This window comes from Bombina bombina, chromosome 6, assembly GCF_027579735.1.
Source record: "Bombina bombina isolate aBomBom1 chromosome 6, aBomBom1.pri, whole genome shotgun sequence".
Lineage (NCBI taxonomy): Eukaryota > Metazoa > Chordata > Amphibia > Anura > Bombinatoridae > Bombina > Bombina bombina.
Genome location: NC_069504.1, coordinates 18850139 through 18867856, shown reverse-complemented (window position 1 = coordinate 18867856; position 17718 = coordinate 18850139). Strand labels below are relative to the sequence as shown.

The following is a 17718-nucleotide window of genomic DNA, read 5'->3' as shown; positions in this document are numbered from 1 at the left end:
TGCCCTCCCTAGACTACAATCCTGCAGACGCACGTCTCCCTCATTGGCAGAAGAGTGCCCTCCCTAGACTACAATCCTGCAGACGCATATCTCCCTCACTGGCAGAGCTGGGACAGACTAATACTACAAATTAAAGCTGTTAATTGCCTTCTTTGCTTGACTGAGCCAAATTGATTTTAGATTAGCAGTCTGAGATTAGCAGGATGTACTTGATACAAAAGCTGAGCTTTTCCCAAGCACCTTCACGTTTCTTCCTGCTGGGAGGATTTGGGTTCTGATTCCATTTCTGATCTTTGCATTCTGATGCGCCAGCTCATTACCAGGCAACAGAGGCATCATCTCCCTTCTCCTTATTTGCCGAGATTAACCCTTCACTGGTGCAAGGAGACAACATAGGGCTCAGCACAGGATCCCAGTGACTTTAGCTGCCCGTTACCTTTACACCATTAATACTGTATTTACAGATATAGCATGAAGTGCACCTAACCCACCACATGCCGGCATCTGCTAACCATACCTCATCAGGAGTATCCTTAGAGTCCGGCTGGGCGGCAACAGCACGACGGGCAAGTGCTCCAGCACGGACATTGCTGAGGTTGATCTGTCGCTCTGGTGGGGGCCCTCCGCGCGGTTGACCTCGTACAATGATGGCACATCCTGAAAGCACCTGGAGATGAGAAGTAGGAAAGTTACATATTGTAGTTCATTAGGAGATTAAATTTTACAGCAAAAATAAAAAAGGACATGTAAGCAAAATTTAAACCATCATTCAAACAGATAATATTTTAAAGGCCCTTAAATTTATGGCCAATTCAAAAACAGAATTTATGCTTACCTGATAAATTACTTTCTCCAACGGTGTGTCCGGTCCACGGCGTCATCCTTACTTGTGGGATATTCTCTTCCCCAACAGGAAATGGCAAAGAGCCCAGCAAAGCTGGTCACATGATCCCTCCTAGGCTCCGCCTACCCCAGTCATTCGACCGACGTACAGGAGGAAATATGCATAGGAGAAACCATATGATACCGTGGTGACTGTAGTTAGAAAAAATAATTCAACAGACCTGATTAAAAAAAAAACAGGGCGGGCCGTGGACCGGACACACCGTTGGAGAAAGTAATTTATCAGGTAAGCATAAATTCTGTTTTCTCCAACATAGGTGTGTCCGGTCCACGGCGTCATCCTTACTTGTGGGAACCAATACCAAAGCTTTAGGACACGGATGAAGGGAGGGAGCAAATCAGGTTACCTAAACGGAAGGCACCACAGCTTGCAAAACCTTTCTCCCAAAAATAGCCTCCGAAGAAGCAAAAGTATCAAATTTGTAAAATTTGGCAAAAGTGTGCAGTGAAGACCAAGTCGCTGCCTTACATATCTGGTCAACAGAAGCCTCGTTCTTGAAGGCCCATGTGGAAGCCACAGCCCTAGTGGAATGAGCTGTGATTCTTTCAGGAGGCTGCCGTCCGGCAGTCTCATAAGCCAATCGGATAATGCTTTTAAGCCAAAAAGAAAGAGGTAGAAGTTGCTTTTTGACCTCTCCTTTTACCAGAATAAACAACAAACAAAGAAGATGTTTGTCTGAAATCTTTAGTGGCCTCTAAATAGAATTTTAGAGCACGGACTACGTCCAAATTGTGTAACAAACGTTCCTTCTTTGAAACTGGATTCGGACACAAAGAAGGTACAACTATCTCCTGGTTAATATTTTTGTTGGAAACAACCTTAGGAAGAAAACCAGGCTTAGTACGCAAAACCACCTTATCTGCATGGAACACCAGATAGGGCGGAGAACACTGCAGAGCAGATAACTCAGAAACTCTTCTAGCAGAAGAAATTGCAACCAAAAACAAAACTTTCCAAGATAATAACTTAATATCTACGGAATGTAAGGGTTCAAACGGAACCCCTTGAAGAACTGAAAGAACTAGATTAAGACTCCAGGGAGGAGTCAAAGGTCTGTAAACAGGCTTGATTCTAACCAGAGCCTGAACAAACGCTTGAACGTCTGGCACAGCTGCCAGCCTTTTGTGAAGTAAAACAGATAAAGCAGAGATCTGTCCCTTCAGAGAACTTGCAGATAATCCTTTCTCCAAACCTTCTTGTAGAAAGGATAGAATCTTAGGAATTTTTATCATGTTCCATGGGAATCCTTTAGATTCACACCAACAGATATATTTTTTCCATATTTTATGGTAAATTTTTCTAGTTACAGGCTTTCTAGCCTGAAACAGAGTATCTATTACAGAATCTGAAAACCCACGCGTTCAATCTCCAAGCAGTCAGTTGGAGGGAAACAAGATTCGGATGTTCGAATGGACCTTGAACAAGAAGGTCCTGTCTCAAGGGTAGCTTCCATGGTGGAGCCGATGACATATTCACCAGGTCTGCATACCAAGTCCTGCGTGGCCACGCAGGAGCTATCAAGATCACCGAAGCCCTCTCCTGATTGATCCTGGCTACCAGCCTGGGAATGAGAGGAAACGGTGGGAATACATAAGCTAGGTTGAAGGTCCAAGGTGCTACTAGTGCATCTACTAGAGTCGCCTTGGGATCCCTGGATCTGGACCCGTAACAAGGAACCTTGAAGTTCTGACGAGAGGCCATCAGATCCATGTCTGGAATGCCCCATAATCGAGTTATTTGGGCAAAGATTTCCAGATGGAGTTCCCACTCCCCCGGATGGAATGTCTGACAACTCAGAAAATCCGCTTCCCAATTTTCCACTCCTGGGATGTGGATTGCAGACAAGTGGCAGGAGTGATCCTCCGCCCATTGAATTATCTTGGTCACTTCCTCCATCGCCAGGGAACTCCTTGTTCCCCCCTGATGGTTGATATATGCAACGGTCGTCATGTTGTCTGATTGAAACCTTATGAATTTGGCCTTTGCTAGATGAGGCCAAGCTTTGAGAGCATTGAATATCGCTCTCAGTTCCAGAATGTTTATCGGGAGAAGAGATTCTTCCCGAGACCATAGACCCTGAGCTTTCAGGGGTTCCCAGACCGCGCCCCAGCCCACCAGACTGGCGTCGGTCGTGACAATGACCCACTCTGGTCTGCGGAAGCTCATTCCCTGTGACAGGTTGTCCAGGATCAGCCACCAACGGAGTGAATCTCTGGTCCTTTGATCTACTTGAATCGTCGGAGACAAGTCTGTATAATCCCCATTCCACTGTCTGAGCATGCACAGTTGTAATGGTCTTAGATGAATTCGTGCAAAAGGAACTATGTCCATTGCTGCAACCATCAATCCTATTACTTCCATGCACTGCGCTATGGAAGGACGAAGAACAGAATGAAGTACTTGACAAGAGCTTAGAAGTTTTGATTTTCTGGTCTCTGTCAGAAAAATCCTCATTTCTAAGGAATCTATTATTGTTCCCAAGAAGGGAACTCTTGTTGACGGGGACAGAGAACTTTTTTCTATGTTCACTTTCCATCCGTGAGATCTGAGAAAGGCTAGGACGATGTCCGTATGAGCCTTTGCTTTTGACAGAGACGACGCTTGAATCAGGATGTTGTCCAAGTACGGTACTACTGCAATGCCCCTTGGTCTTAGAACCGCTAGAAGGGACCCTAGTGTACCTTTGTGAAAATTATCGGAGCAGTGGCTAATCCGAATGGAAGTGCCACAAACTGGTAATGCTTGTCCAGAAAAGCGAACCTTAGGAACTGATGATGTTCCTTGTGGATAGGAATATGTAGGTACGCATCCTTTAAATCCACCGTGGTCATAAATTGACCTTCCTGGATGGTAGGAAGGATCGTTCGAATGGTTTCCATTTTGAACGATGGAACCCTGAGAAATTTGTTTAGGATCTTGAGATCTAAAATTGGTCTGAATGTTCCCTCTTTTTTGGGAACTAGTAACAGGTTGGAGTAAAACCCTATCCCTTGTTCTCCTATTGGAACTGGATGAATTACTCCCATCTTTAACAGGTCTTCTACACAATGTAAGAATGCCTGTCTTTTTATTTGGTTTGAAGATAATTGAGACCTGTGGAACCTTCCCCTTGGGGGTAGTTCCTTGAATTCCAGGAGATAACCCTGAGAAACTATTTCTAGTGCCCAAGGATCCTGAACATCTCTTGCCCAAGCCTGAGCAAAGAGAGAAAGTCTGCCCCCCACCAGATCCGGTCCCGGATCGGGGGCCATCCCTTCATGCTGTTTTGGTAGCAGTGGCAGGCTTCTTGGCCTGCTTACCCTTGTTCCAGCCTTGCATCGGTCTCCAGGCTGGTTTGGGTTGAGAAGTATTACCCTCTTGCTTAGAGGATGTAGAATTAGAGGCTGGTCCGTTTCTGCGAAAGGGACGAAAATTAGGCTTATTTTTAGCCTTAAAAGACCTATCCTGAGGAAGGGCGTGGCCCTTTCCCCCAGTGATGTCTGAAATAATCTCTTTCAAATCAGGACCAAACAGTGTTTTACCCTTGAAAGGGATGTTAAGCAATTTTGTCTTGGAAGACACATCCGCTGACCAAGACTTTAGCCAAAGCGCTCTGCGCGCCACGATAGCAAACCCTGAATTTTTCGCCGCTAATCTAGCTAATTGCAAAGCGGCATCTAAAATAAAAGAGTTAGCCAATTTAAGTGCTTGAACTCTGTCCATAACCTCCTCATACGAAGATTCTTTATTGAGCGACTTTTCTAGTTCTTCGCCAGAAACACGCTGCCGTAGTGACAGGAACAATGCATGAAATTGCTTGTAGAAGTTAACCTTGCTGAACAAACATCTTTTTAAGCAAACCCTCTAATTTTTTATCCATAGGATCTTTGAAAGCACAACTATCTTCTATGGGAATAGTAGTGCGTTTGTTTAGAGTAGAGACCGCCCCCTCGACCTTGGGGACTGTCTGCCATAAGTCCTTTCTGGGGTCGACTATAGGAAATAATTTCTTAAATATAGGGGGAGGAACAAAAGGTATGCCGGGCCTTTCCCACTCCTTATTTACTATGTCCGCCACCCGCTTGGGTATAGGAAAAGCATCGGGGGGCACCGGAACCTCTAGGAACTTGTCCATCTTACATAATTTCTCTGGAATGACCAAATTGTCACAATCATCCAGAGTAGATAATACCTCCTTAAGCAGTGCACGGAGATGTTCTAATTTAAATTTAAATGTTACAACATCAGGTTCAGCTCGTTGAGAAAATTTTCCTGAATCTGAAATTTCTCCCTCAGACAAAACCTCCCTCCTGGCCCCTTCAGATTGGTGTGAGGGTATGTCAGAACCGTTATCAGCGTCCTCTTGCTCTTCAGTGTTTAAAACAGAGCAATCGCGCTTTCTCTGATAAGTAGGCATTTTAGATAAAATGTTTGCAATAGAATTATCCATAACAGCCGTTAATTGTTGCATGGTAATAAGTATTGGCGCACTAGATGTACTAGGGGCCTCTTGTGTGGGCAAAACTGGTGTAGACACAGAAGGGGATGATGCAGTACCATGCTTACTCCCCTCATTTGAGGAATCATCTTGGGCAATATCATTATCTGTGGCATCATTGTCCCTACTTTGTTTGGACACTATGTCACAATCATCACATATATTTAAATGACGCCTTCTATAAGCTTTTTCAGTGGTTCTTAGCTCCTCACACATGCATCTGCATGCCTTGCTTTCCAAAAACAACTGCGCATTAGTGGCGCGAAAATGAGGCTCTGCCTATGACTAGAAAAGGCCCCCCATCTGAAAAAGGTGTCCAGTACAGTGCCTGCCGTTTTTTAACAACAATCCCCAAGATTATAATAACTATTAAGAGTTATAATCTGCCAAATATGCTTAGCAAAGTAATCGTTTTAGCCCAGAAAAATGTCTACCAGTTTTTTAAGCCCTTATAAAGCCCTTTATTCTTTTACTTAATCTAAGAAAATGGCTTACCGGTCCCCATAGGGGAAATGACAGCCTTCCAGCATTACAAAGTCTTGTTAGAAATGTGGCCAGTCATACCTCAAGCAGAAAAGTCTGCCAACTGTTTCCCCCAACTGAAGTTACTTCATCTCAACAGTCCTGTGTGGAAACAGCAATCGATTTTAGTAACGTTTGCTAAAATCATCTTCCTCTTACAAACAGAAATCTTCATCTCTTTTCTGTTTCAGAGTAAATAGTACATACCAGCACTATTTTAAAATAACAAACACTTGATTGAAGAATAAAAACTACATTTAAACACCAAAAAACTCTTAACCATCTCCGTGGAGATGTTGCCGGTGCAACGGCAAAGAGAATGACTGGGGTAGGCGGAGCCTAGGAGGGATCATGTGACCAGCTTTGCTGGGCTCTTTGCCATTTCCTGTTGGGGAAGAGAATATCCCACAAGTAAGGATGACGCCGTGGACCGGACACACCTATGTTGGAGAAATTAGCTTTGTACTTTTCATATCCTTTGTTAAAAAACACTTTAATATTCTAAGCAGCATCAGCAATTCACCACTGGGAACTACACACTTGTCTTGTCATTGACTCACCAGCTTCAGTAGTGCATGACTAATCCGCTAAACACTGAGCATATTACTGCACAATTGTTTGCATATAAGAGCATTTTCTATGTCCCTTTAACCTCCCCTAGTAATGAGGTTCTTCTGCTTACAATAGTCCTTAGAGACTTGGTGGCACACTTCAGTTTTTAGTTCTAATAGTGTTATTACACCATAAAGGGCAAAAGCACACATAGCACCTTCCTATTGTCAGATATGAATGGGTCCCACTGCCCTCTGGACACGCATTACCACCCAGTGCCCTAATCAGGACCGAGTGCAGACGTTCCAGAGGGTGAAACACCAGGCACAGAATCACCTTCTGCTTATCTCACGTCTAACAGGAAGAAGACTAACTGACTTCAATGTCCCTTTAACGTAAACTTCTGACTCAGAGCATACAGTTTATAAACAACTTCCCAATGTACTTCGATTATCTAATATGGTTTGTTCTCTTGCTGTCCTTTGTTGAAAAGCATACCTAAAGTAGGCTGGGAGCTAGCAGCTGATTGGTGGCTGCACGTGTCTTCATTGGTTCACCAGATGTACTCAGCTAGCTCCAGCAGTGCATTGCTGCTTCTTTAACAAAGGATTATAAACTCTGATTAAAGTAACACAGTATGCTCTGTTTCAAGCCCGTTTTCAATATGGTCATAAGACAAAGCTACAGCCCAAACTACCTTCCATATATTTGTCCTACAGAGGTTTTCAATTTACAGGGTAGCCCTCGGTTTACAACAGTTTGTACAGATTCACACCTCAAAGTGCTGACAGCGCAGCTTAAATTGTTAGGTATGGGTTAGCGTATACCGTCTACCACCATTATGTATTTAATAAAGCTTGGAAACTACCAAAAGATTCAATGAGAAACACCAAGTCTGACTATTTTGGTTGGTCACAGATTATACCACAAATGGTAGAGCAGATGGGTGGCCGGTTGTGCTGCCACCTGGAATGAAAGCTTAGAAACTTAACATGATCCTCGTTTAAAGGGAACAGACTGCAATACCCCCTAAACGGGACAGAAGTAAATTATGTAACACCTCTTTGTAGAATGTTCATGTAAAGTGCAATATGTCATCTACTTATGTCACCATTGTGAGTTTATCAGTTCTACATAACTTCATATACAAGATCACGCTGTGAGGGGCACTTTATTTTTGTATTCTAAGAAATCAGCCAGATGCAGTTCCTGCGCAATAAAGGTCTCGTCTCACTGTTGCAGATAATGCGTTTTACAAAAAGATACATCAGTCTCTATCCCTACAGATAAGGATGTGGGGGCAGCATCATGCTGTGAGCTTTTCATCCGCGTCCTGGGAATACTGAGAATGGAGGAAGAACGGATGGAACCAGCATTACTGCAGGAGAACTTTCAGTCTGCTAAAAAGCAGACGCTTGGAAGGAAATTCAGTAGGCTAATGACCAAGTACAAAACATTAAAGGGACAGCAAGCACAGCAGCTACAAGGTATTTGTTCAAGAACAATTCCAGCAAGAGAGTTGGACAGGATACTAACCGGAAAAGCACTCTACCCTCATACGTATGGGTTTAGTATATATAGGTTTTAAAAACTAAAAATTTATGCTTACCTGATAAATTACTTTCTTTTACGATATGACGAGTCCACGGATTTCATCCTTACTTGTGGGATATTAACCTCCTGCTAACGGGAAGTGGCAAAGAGCACCACAGCAGAGCTGTATATATAGCCCCTCCCCTTCCCCTCCACCCTCAGTCATTCGGCCGAAGGTTATAGGAAGAGAAAAGGAAAGGCTAAAAAGGTGCAGAGGTGACTGAAGTTTCAAAAAATAAAATAACAGGGAGGGCCGTGGACTCGTCATATCGTAAAAGAAAGTAATTTCTCAGGCAAGCATAAATTTAGTTCTTTTACAAAGATATGACGAGTCCACGGATTTCATCCTTACTTGTGGGAAACCAATAGGACACGGATGAAAGGGAGGGACAAGACAGGAAACTAAATGGAAGGCACCACTGCTTGAAGAACCTTTCTCCCAAAGATAGCCTCAGAAGAAGCAAAAGTATCAAATTTGGAAAAAGTATGAAGCGACGACCAAGTCGCAGCCTTACAAATCTGTTCCACAGATGCATCGTTTTTAAAAGCCCATGTGGAAGCCACAGCCCGAGTAGAATGAGCCGTAATTCTTTCAGGAGGCTGCTGCCAAGAAGTCTCATATGCCAGGCGGATGATACTTCTCGGCCAAAAAGAAAGAGGTAGCCGTAGCTTTCTGACCCCTACGCTTTCCAGAATAAACAATGAATAATGAAGATGATTGACAGAAATCCTTAGTTGCCTGTAAGTAAAACTTTAAGGCACGGACCACGTCCAAGTTATGTAACAGACGCTCCTTCTTAGAAGGATTAGGACACAAGGAAGGAGCAATTTCCTGATTAATATTCTTATTCGAAACAACCTTAGGAAGGAACCCAGGATTGGTACGTAAAACCACCTTATCAGAATGAAAATATGAGATAAGGCGAACCACACTGTAATGTTGAAAGCTCAGAAACTCTTCGAGCAGAAGAAATAGCAACCAAAAACAGAACTTTCCAAGATAGTTTAATATCTATGGAATGCATAGGTTCAAACAGAACCCCTTGCAGAACACGAAGAACTAAATTCAAACTCCAGGGAGGAGTAATAGGTCTAAATACAGGCTTAATTCTAGATAGAACCTGACAAAAAAAAAGACTGAACATCTGATCCATTTGCCAAACGTTTGTGAAACAGAATTGACAAAGCTGAAATTTGTCCCTTTAAGGAACTTGCTGATAACCCTTTCTCCAATCCTTCTTGGAGAAAAGACAAAATCCTAGGAATCCTAACTTTACTCCATGAGTAACCCTTGGATTCACACCAATAAAGATATTTACTCCATATCTTATGACAGATCTTTCTAGTGACAGGCTTTCTAGCCTGTATCAAAGTATTGATAACTGAATCAGAAAATCCTTGCTTCGATAAAATCAGGGGTTCAATCTCCACGCAGTCAGTTGCAGAGAAATTAGATTTGGATGTTGGAAAGGACCTTGAATGAAAAGGTCCTGTCTCAACGGAAGTTTCCACGGTGGCATAGAGGACATGTCCACTAGATCCGCATACAAAGTCCTGCGTGGCCACGCAGGCGCTATCAGGATCACTGAAGCTCTCTTCACAGGCTGAACAACCAAGGTACTGCCAAGGCATCTATCAGTTCGGCCTGAGGATCCCTTGACCGTGATCCATATCTTGGAAGCTTGGCATTCAATCCAATGCCGGTTAGCCCCATCTGAGAATCAATGAGACAAATACCCCCGTGTGAAGTTCCCACTCCCCCGGATGAAAATCTGCTTCCCAGTTCTCTACCCCTGGGATGTAGATCGCTGACAGATGAAAAGAGTGGGCCACTTCTTTCCTCGCTAAGGAACTCCTTGTCCCCCCCTGATGATTGACATATGCCACAGTAGTTATGTTGTCCGACTGGAATCTGATGAATTTGGCCGAAGCCAACTGAGGCCACGCCTGAAGCGCATTGAATATTGCTCTCAGTTCCAGAATATTGATTGGAAGTAGAGACTCCACCTGAGTCCAAACACCCTGAGCCTTCAGGGAGTTCCAAACTGCACCCCAGAAGGCTGGCATCTGTTGTCACTATCACCCACGAGGCTCTGCGGAAACAAGTCCCCTGGGACAGATGATCTGGCGACAACCACCAAAGAGAGTTTCTGGTCTCTTCATCCAGAATTATCTTTGGAGATAAATCCGCATAATCCCCATTCCACTGACCGAGCATGCACAGTTGCAGTGGTTTGAGATGAAAGCGAGCAAACGGAACGATGTCCATTGCCGCTACCATTAATCCGATTACCTCCATACACTGAGCTACTGATGGCCGAGGAATGGACAGAAGTGCTCGGCAAGCATTCAAAATCTTTGATTTTCTGACCTCCATCAGAAATACTTTCATGGCTACCGAGTCTATCAGAGTTCCCAAGAAAGGAACCCTTGTCTGTGGAACAAGTGAACTCTTCTCTATATTCACCTTCCAGCCGTGAGTTCTCAGAAAAGACAACACTTTGTCCGTGTGAGATTTTGTCAGATCATATGTTGACGCCTGAATCAGAATATCGTCTAGATAAGGCGCCACCGCTATCCCTTGCGGTCTGAGAACCGCCAAGAAACCCTAGAACCTTTGTGAAGATTCTGGGTGCTGTGGCCAACCCGACAGGAAGAGCCACGAACTGATAATGTTTGTCCAAGAAGGCAAACTTTAGAAACCGATGATGTTCTTTGTGGATTGGAATATGAAGGTAAGCATCCTTCAAAATACACGGTAGTCATATATTGACCCTCCTGGATCATTGGCAAAATCGTTCGAATTGTCTCCATCTTGAATGATGGAACTCTTAAAAATTTGTTTAGACACTCAAGGTCCAAAACGGGTCTGAACGTTCAACCTATTTGTGGTCCCCCAAAAAAGAGGGGAGTAAAACCCCTGTCCCCGTTCCAATTTTGGAACAGGACAGATTACTCCCATAGTAAAAAGGTATTTTACGCAGCGTAAGAACGCCTCTCTCTTTATCTGGTTTGCAGATAATTTTTAAAGATGAAATCTCCTTCTTGGGAGAAAATCCTTGAATTCCAATTGATAACCGTGGGTCACTATTTCTAGTGCCCAGGAATCCTGAACATCTCTTGCCCAAGCCTGAGCAAAAAAAGAAAGTCTGCCCCCTAATAGATCCGGTCCCGGATAGGGGGCCACCCCTTCATGCTGCTTTGTGGAAAAAGAAGCGGGGGTCCTCCTATAAAGTTCCGAAAGAAATGAAAATTATTCTGTTTACCCCTCATTTTAACCGACCAATCCTGAGGTAGGGCATGGGCCTTACCTCCTGTAATATCAGAAATGATCTCCTTCATTTCTGGCCCAAAAAGGGTCTTACCTTTAAAGGGAATAGCTAAAAGCTTATGTTTTGATGACACATCAGCAGACCAAGATTTGAGCCACAATGCTCTACGTGCTAAAATAGCAAATCCTGCATTTTTTGCCGCTAATTTAGCAATTTGAAAAGCAGCATCAGTAATAAAGGAATTAGATAGCTTAAGAGCCTTAATTCTATCTAGAATGTCATCTAATGGAGTCTCAACCTTAAGAGACTCTTCTAGAGCCTCAAACCAAAAAGCTGCTGCAGTACTTACTGGAACAATGCAAGCCGTAGGTTGTAAAAGAAATCCCTGATTAACAAATAATTTCTTTAGTAGACCCTCTAATTTCTTATCCATAGGATCCTTGAAAGCAAAACTATTCTCAATGGGTATAGTAGTACGCATAGCTAGGGAAGATATAGCTCCCTCTACCTTAGAAACCGTTTGCCATGAGTCCCGAATGGTATCTGATATAGGAAACATTTTCTTAAAATTAGGAGAGGGAGAAAACGGTATACCTGGTCTATCCCATTCCTTACTAATAATTTCTGAAATTCTCTTAGGAACCGGAAAAACATCAGTGTAAGTAGGAACTTCCAAATAATTATCCATTTTACACAATTTCTCTGGAGGAATCACAATAGGATCACAATCATCCAGAGTCGCTAAAACCTCCCTAAACAGGCGGAGGTGTTCAAGCTTAAATTTAAATGACATAGCATCCGAATCTGTCTGAGGAAAAACATTCCCTGAATCAGAAATTTCACCCTCAGACAGTAATTCCCCGATCTCCAACTCAGAGCACTGTGAGGGAACATCGGAAATAGCTAATAAAGCATCAGAGGAATCAGTATTTACATTAATACTTTACCTACTGCGTTTATCCTGCAACACTGGTAATTTAGACAATACCTCTGTAAGGGTAGTTGACATAACTGCAGCCATCTCCTGCAGAGTAAAGGAATTAAACACACTAGAAGTACTAGGCGTCGCTTGTGTGGGCATAAAAGTTTGTGACACTTTTGGAGAATTGGATGGCATATCCAGATTCTCTTCAGACTGAGAATCATCCCTAGGCACACTTACTTTATTTAAAATATACTTTTTACATTGTAAAGCCCTTTCAGTACAAAAGTTACACAATGTTAGAGGGGGTTGCACAATAGCTTCTAAACACATAGAACAATGAGAAACCTCAATGTCAGAGATGTTGAACAGACTAGTAATACCACAAAAGTCGTTTAAACACTTATTTATAGCATAAAAACATAATTTATGCTTACCTGATAAATTCCTTTCTTCTCTAGTGTGATCAGTCCACGGGTCATCATTACTTCTGGGATATTACTCCTCCCCAACAGGAAGTGCAAGAGGATTCACCCAGCAGAGCTGCATATAGCTCCTCCCCTCTACGTCACTCCCAGTCATTCAACCAAGGACCAACGAGAAAGGAAAAGCCAAGGGTGAAGTGGTGACTGGAGTATAAATTAAAAAAAAAATATTTACCTGCCTTAAAAACAGGGCGGGCCGTGGACTGATCACACTACAGAAGAAAGGAATTTATCAGGTAAGCATAAATTATGTTTTCTTCTGTTAAGTGTGATCAGTCCACGGGTCATCATTACTTCTGGGATACCAATACCAAAGCAAAAGTACACGGATGACGGGAGGGATAGGCAGGCTCTTTATACAGAAGGAACCACTGCCTGAAGAACCTTTCTCCCAAAAATAGCCTCCGATGAAGCAAAAGTGTCAAATTTGTAAAATTTGGAAAAAGTATGAAGCGAAGACCAAGTTGCAGCCTTGCAAATCTGTTCAACAGAGGCCTCGTTCTTGAAGGCCCAAGTGGAAGCCACAGTTCTAGTAGAATGAGCTGTAATTCTTTCAGGAGGCTGATGTCCAGCAGTCTCATAAGCTAAACGAATTATGCTACGAAGCCAAAAAGAAAGAGAGGTAGCGGAAGCTTTTTGACCTCTCCTCTGCCCAGAGTAAATGACAAACAGAGAAGACGTTTGTCGAAATTCCTTAGTTGCCTGTAAGTAAAATTTTAGAGCACGGACTACATCCAGGTTGTGCAGTAGACGTTCCTTCTTTGAAGAAGGATTTGGGCATAAAGAAGGAACAACAATCTCTTGATTGATATTCCTGTTAGTAACTACCTTAGGTAAGAACCCAGGTTTAGTACGCAGGACTACCTTATCCGAATGAAAAATCAAATAAGGAGAATCACAATGTAAGGCTGATAATTCAGAGACTCTTCGAGCCGAGGAAATAGCCATTAAAAATAGAACTTTCCAAGATAACAACTTTATATCAATGGAATGAAGGGGTTCAAACGGAACGCCCTGTAAGACATTAAGAACAAGGTTTAAACTCCATGGTGGAGCAACAGTTTTAAACACAGGCTTAATTCTGGCCAAAGCCTGACAAAAAGCCTGGACGTCAGGAACTTCTGACAGACGTTTGTGTAACAGAATGGACAGAGCTGAGATCTGTCCCTTTAACGAACTAGCAGATAAACCCTTTTCTAAACCTTCTTGTAGAAAAGACAATATCCTAGGAATCCTAACCTTACTCCAAGAGTAACCTTTGGATTCACACCAATATAGGTATTTACGCCATATCTTATGGTAAATCTTTCTGGTAACAGGTTTCCTAGCCTGTATTAAGGTATCAATAACTGACTCAGAAAATCCACGTCTTGATAAAATCAAGCGTTCAATTTCCAAGCAGTCAGCTTCAGAGAAGTTAGATTTTGATGTTTGAAGGGACCCTGTATCAGAAGGTCCTGTTTCAGAGGTAGAGACCAAGGTGGACAGGATGACATGTCCACCAGGTCTGCATACCAAGTCCTGCGTGGCCACGCAGGTGCTATTAGAATCACTGATGCTCTCTCTTGTTTGATTCTGGCAATCAATCGAGGAAGCAACGGGAAGGGTGGAAACACGTAAGCCATCCTGAAGTCCCAAGGTGCTGTCAGAGCATCTATCAGGACTGCTCCTGGATCCCTGGATCTGGACCCGTAACGAGGAAGCTTGGCGTTCTGTCGAGACGCCATGAGATCTATCTCTGGTTTGCCCCAACGTCGAAGTATTTGGGCAAAGACCTCCGGATGAAGTTCCCACTCCCCCGGATGAAAAGTCTGACGACTTAAGAAATCCGCCTCCCAGTTCTCCACTCCCGGGATGTGGATTGCTGACAGGTGGCAAGAGTGAGACTCTGCCCAGCAAATTATCTTTGATACTTCCATCATAGCTAGGGAGCTTCTTGTCCCTCCCTGATGGTTGATGTAAGCTACAGTCGTGATGTTGTCCGACTGAAACCTGATGAACCCCCGAGTTGTCAACTGGGGCCAAGCCAGGAGGGCATTGAGAACTGCTCTCAATTCCAGAATGTTTATTGGCAGGAGACTCTCCTCCTGACTCCATTGTCCCTGAGCCTTCAGAGAATTCCAGACGGCACCCCAACCTAGAAGGCTGGCGTCTGTTGTTACAATTGTCCAGTCTGGTCTGCTGAATGGCATCCCCCTGGACAGATGTGGCCGAGAAAGCCACCATAGAAGAGAATTTCTGGTCTCTTGATCCAGATTCAGAGAAGGGGATAAGTCTGAGTAATCCCCATTCCACTGACTTAGCATGCACAGTTGCAGTGGTCTGAGGTGTAAGCGTGCAAAGGGTACTATGTCCATTGCCGCTACCATTAAGCCGATTACCTCCATGCATTGAGCCACTGACGGGTGTTGAATGGAATGAAGGGTGCGGCAAGCACTTTGAAGTCTTGTTAGCCTGTCCTCTGTCAGGTAAATCTTCATTTCTACAGAATCTATAAGAGTCCCCAGGAAGGGAACTCTTGTGAGTGGAACAAGTGAACTTTTCTTTTCGTTCACCTTCCATCCATGTGACCTTAGAAATGCCAGCACTAACTCTGTATGAGACTTGGCAGTTTGAAAGCTTGAAGCTTGTATCAGAATGTCGTCTAGGTATGGAGCTACCGAGATTCCCCGCGGTCTTAGTACCGCCAGAAGAGCACCCAGAACCTTTGTGAAGATTCTTGGAGCTGTAGCCAATCCGAATGGAAGAGCCACAAACTGGTAATGCCTGTCTAGGAAGGCAAACCTTAGGTACCGATAATGATCTTTGTGAATCGGTATGTGAAGGTAAGCATCTTTTAAATCTACAGTGGTCATGTATTGACCCTCTTGGATCATAGGTAAAATTGTCCGAATAGTCTCCATCTTGAACGATGGAACTCTTAGGAATTTGTTTAGGATCTTTAAGTCCAGGATTGGTCTGAAAGTTCCCTCTTTTTTGGGAACCACAAACAGATTTGAGTAAAACCCCTGTCCCTGTTCCGATCGTGGAACTGGATGGATTACTCCCATTAACAAGAGCTCTTGTACGCAGCGTAGAAACGCCTCTTTCTTTGTCTGGATTGTTGACAATCTTGACAGATGAAATCTCTCTCTTGGAGGAGAGTATTTGAAGTCCAGAAGGTATCCCTGAGATATTATCTCTAGCGCCCAGGGATCCTGAACATCTCTTGCCCAAGCCTGGGCGAAGAGAGAACGTCTGCCCCCCACTAGATCCGATCCCGGATCGGGGGCCCTCAATTCATGCTGTTTTAGGGGCAGCAGCAGGTTTCCTAGTCTGCTTGCCCTTGTTCCAGGACTGGTTAGGTTTCCAGCCTTGTCTGTAGCGAGCAACAGCTCCTTCCTGTTTTGGTGCAGAGGAAGTTGATGCTGCTCCTGCTTTGAAATTACGAAAGGAACGAAAATTAGACTGTCTAGTCTTGGCTTTGGCTTTGTCCTGAGGCAGGGCATGGCCTTTACCTCCTGTAATGTCAGCGATAATCTCTTTCAACCCGGGCCCGAATAAGGTCTGCCCTTTGAAAGGTATATTAAGCAATTTAGACTTAGAAGTAACATCAGCTTACCAAGATTTTAGCCACAGCGCCCTGCGTGCCTGAATGGCGAATCCTGAATTCTTCGCCGTAAGTTTAGTAAGATGTACTACGGCCTCCGAAATGAATGAATTAGCTAGTTTAAGGACTCTAAGCCTGTCCGTAATGTCGTCCAGAGTAGCTGAACCAATGTTCTCTTCCAGAGACTCAATCCAGAATGCCGCTGCAGCCGTGATCGGCGCAATGCATGCAAGGGGTTGCAATATAAAACCTTGTTGAACAAACATTTTCTTAAGGTAACCCTCTAACTTTTTATCCATTGGATCTGAAAAAGCACAGCTATCCTCCACCGGGATAGTGGTACGCTTAGCTAAGGTAGAAACTGCTCCCTCCACCTTAGGGACCGTTTGCCATAAGTCCCTTGTGGTGGCGTCTATTGGAAACATTTTTCTAAATATCGGAGGGGGTGAGAACGGCACACCGGGTCTATCCCACTCCTTAGTAATAATTTCAGTAAGTCTCTTAGGTATAGGAAAAACCTCAGTACTCGTCGGTACCGCAAAATATTTATCCAACCTACACATTTTCTCTGGTATTGCAACTGTGTTACAATCATTCAGAGCCGCTAACACCTCCCCTAGTAATACACGGAGGTTTTCCAGTTTAAATTTAAAATTTGAAATATCTGAATCCAGTCTGTTTGGATCAGAACCGTCACCCACAGAATGAAGTTCTCCGTCCTCATGTTCTGCCACCTGTGACGCAGTGTCTGACATGGCCCTAATATTATCAGCGCACTCTGTTCTCACCCCAGAGTGATCACGCTTACCTCTTAGTTCTGGTAATTTAGCCAAAACCTCAGTCATAACAGTAGCCATATCCTGTAATGTGATTTGTAATGGCCGCCCAGATGTACTCGGCGCTACAATATCACGCACCTCCCTCTGAGCGGGAGATGTAGGTACTGACACGTGAGGCGAGTTAGTCGGCATAACTCTCCCCTCGTTGTTTGGTGAAATTTGTTCAATTTGTACAGATTGACTTTAATTTAAAGTAGCATCAATACAGTTAGTACATAAATTTCTATTGGGCTCCACTTTGGCATTGCAACAAATGACACAGGTATCATCCTCTGAATCAGACATGTTTAACACACTAGCAAATAAACTTGCAACTTGGAAATACAATTCAATTAGAATAATATTAAAACGTACTGTGCCTTTAAGAAGCACAGAAGATCTATGACAGTTGAAAATTAATAAATTGAAACAGTTATAGCCTCAATCCTTGTAAACAACACAACTTTAGCAAAGGTTTAATCCCATTAGCAAAGATAACAAATTCTGAAAGCAGGAAACAAATTACAGAATAAACGTTTTTTATCTCAGTCAAACTATAATTCTCACAGCTCTGCTGAGAGAAA

The 17718-nt window shown here is 43.5% G+C and overlaps 1 protein-coding gene across 1 annotated transcript in view; it reads right to left on the bottom strand.

Moving 5' to 3' along the window:
* Nucleotides 1-17718, bottom strand: part of SND1 (staphylococcal nuclease and tudor domain containing 1) — a gene marked incomplete in the record, with an annotated part of 1252242 nt that overhangs the window by 1155549 nt on the left and 78975 nt on the right. The window contains 1 exon segment of the mRNA XM_053716327.1: nucleotides 518-667. Within this exon segment, the coding sequence (XP_053572302.1) occupies nucleotides 518-667 (150 nt within the window).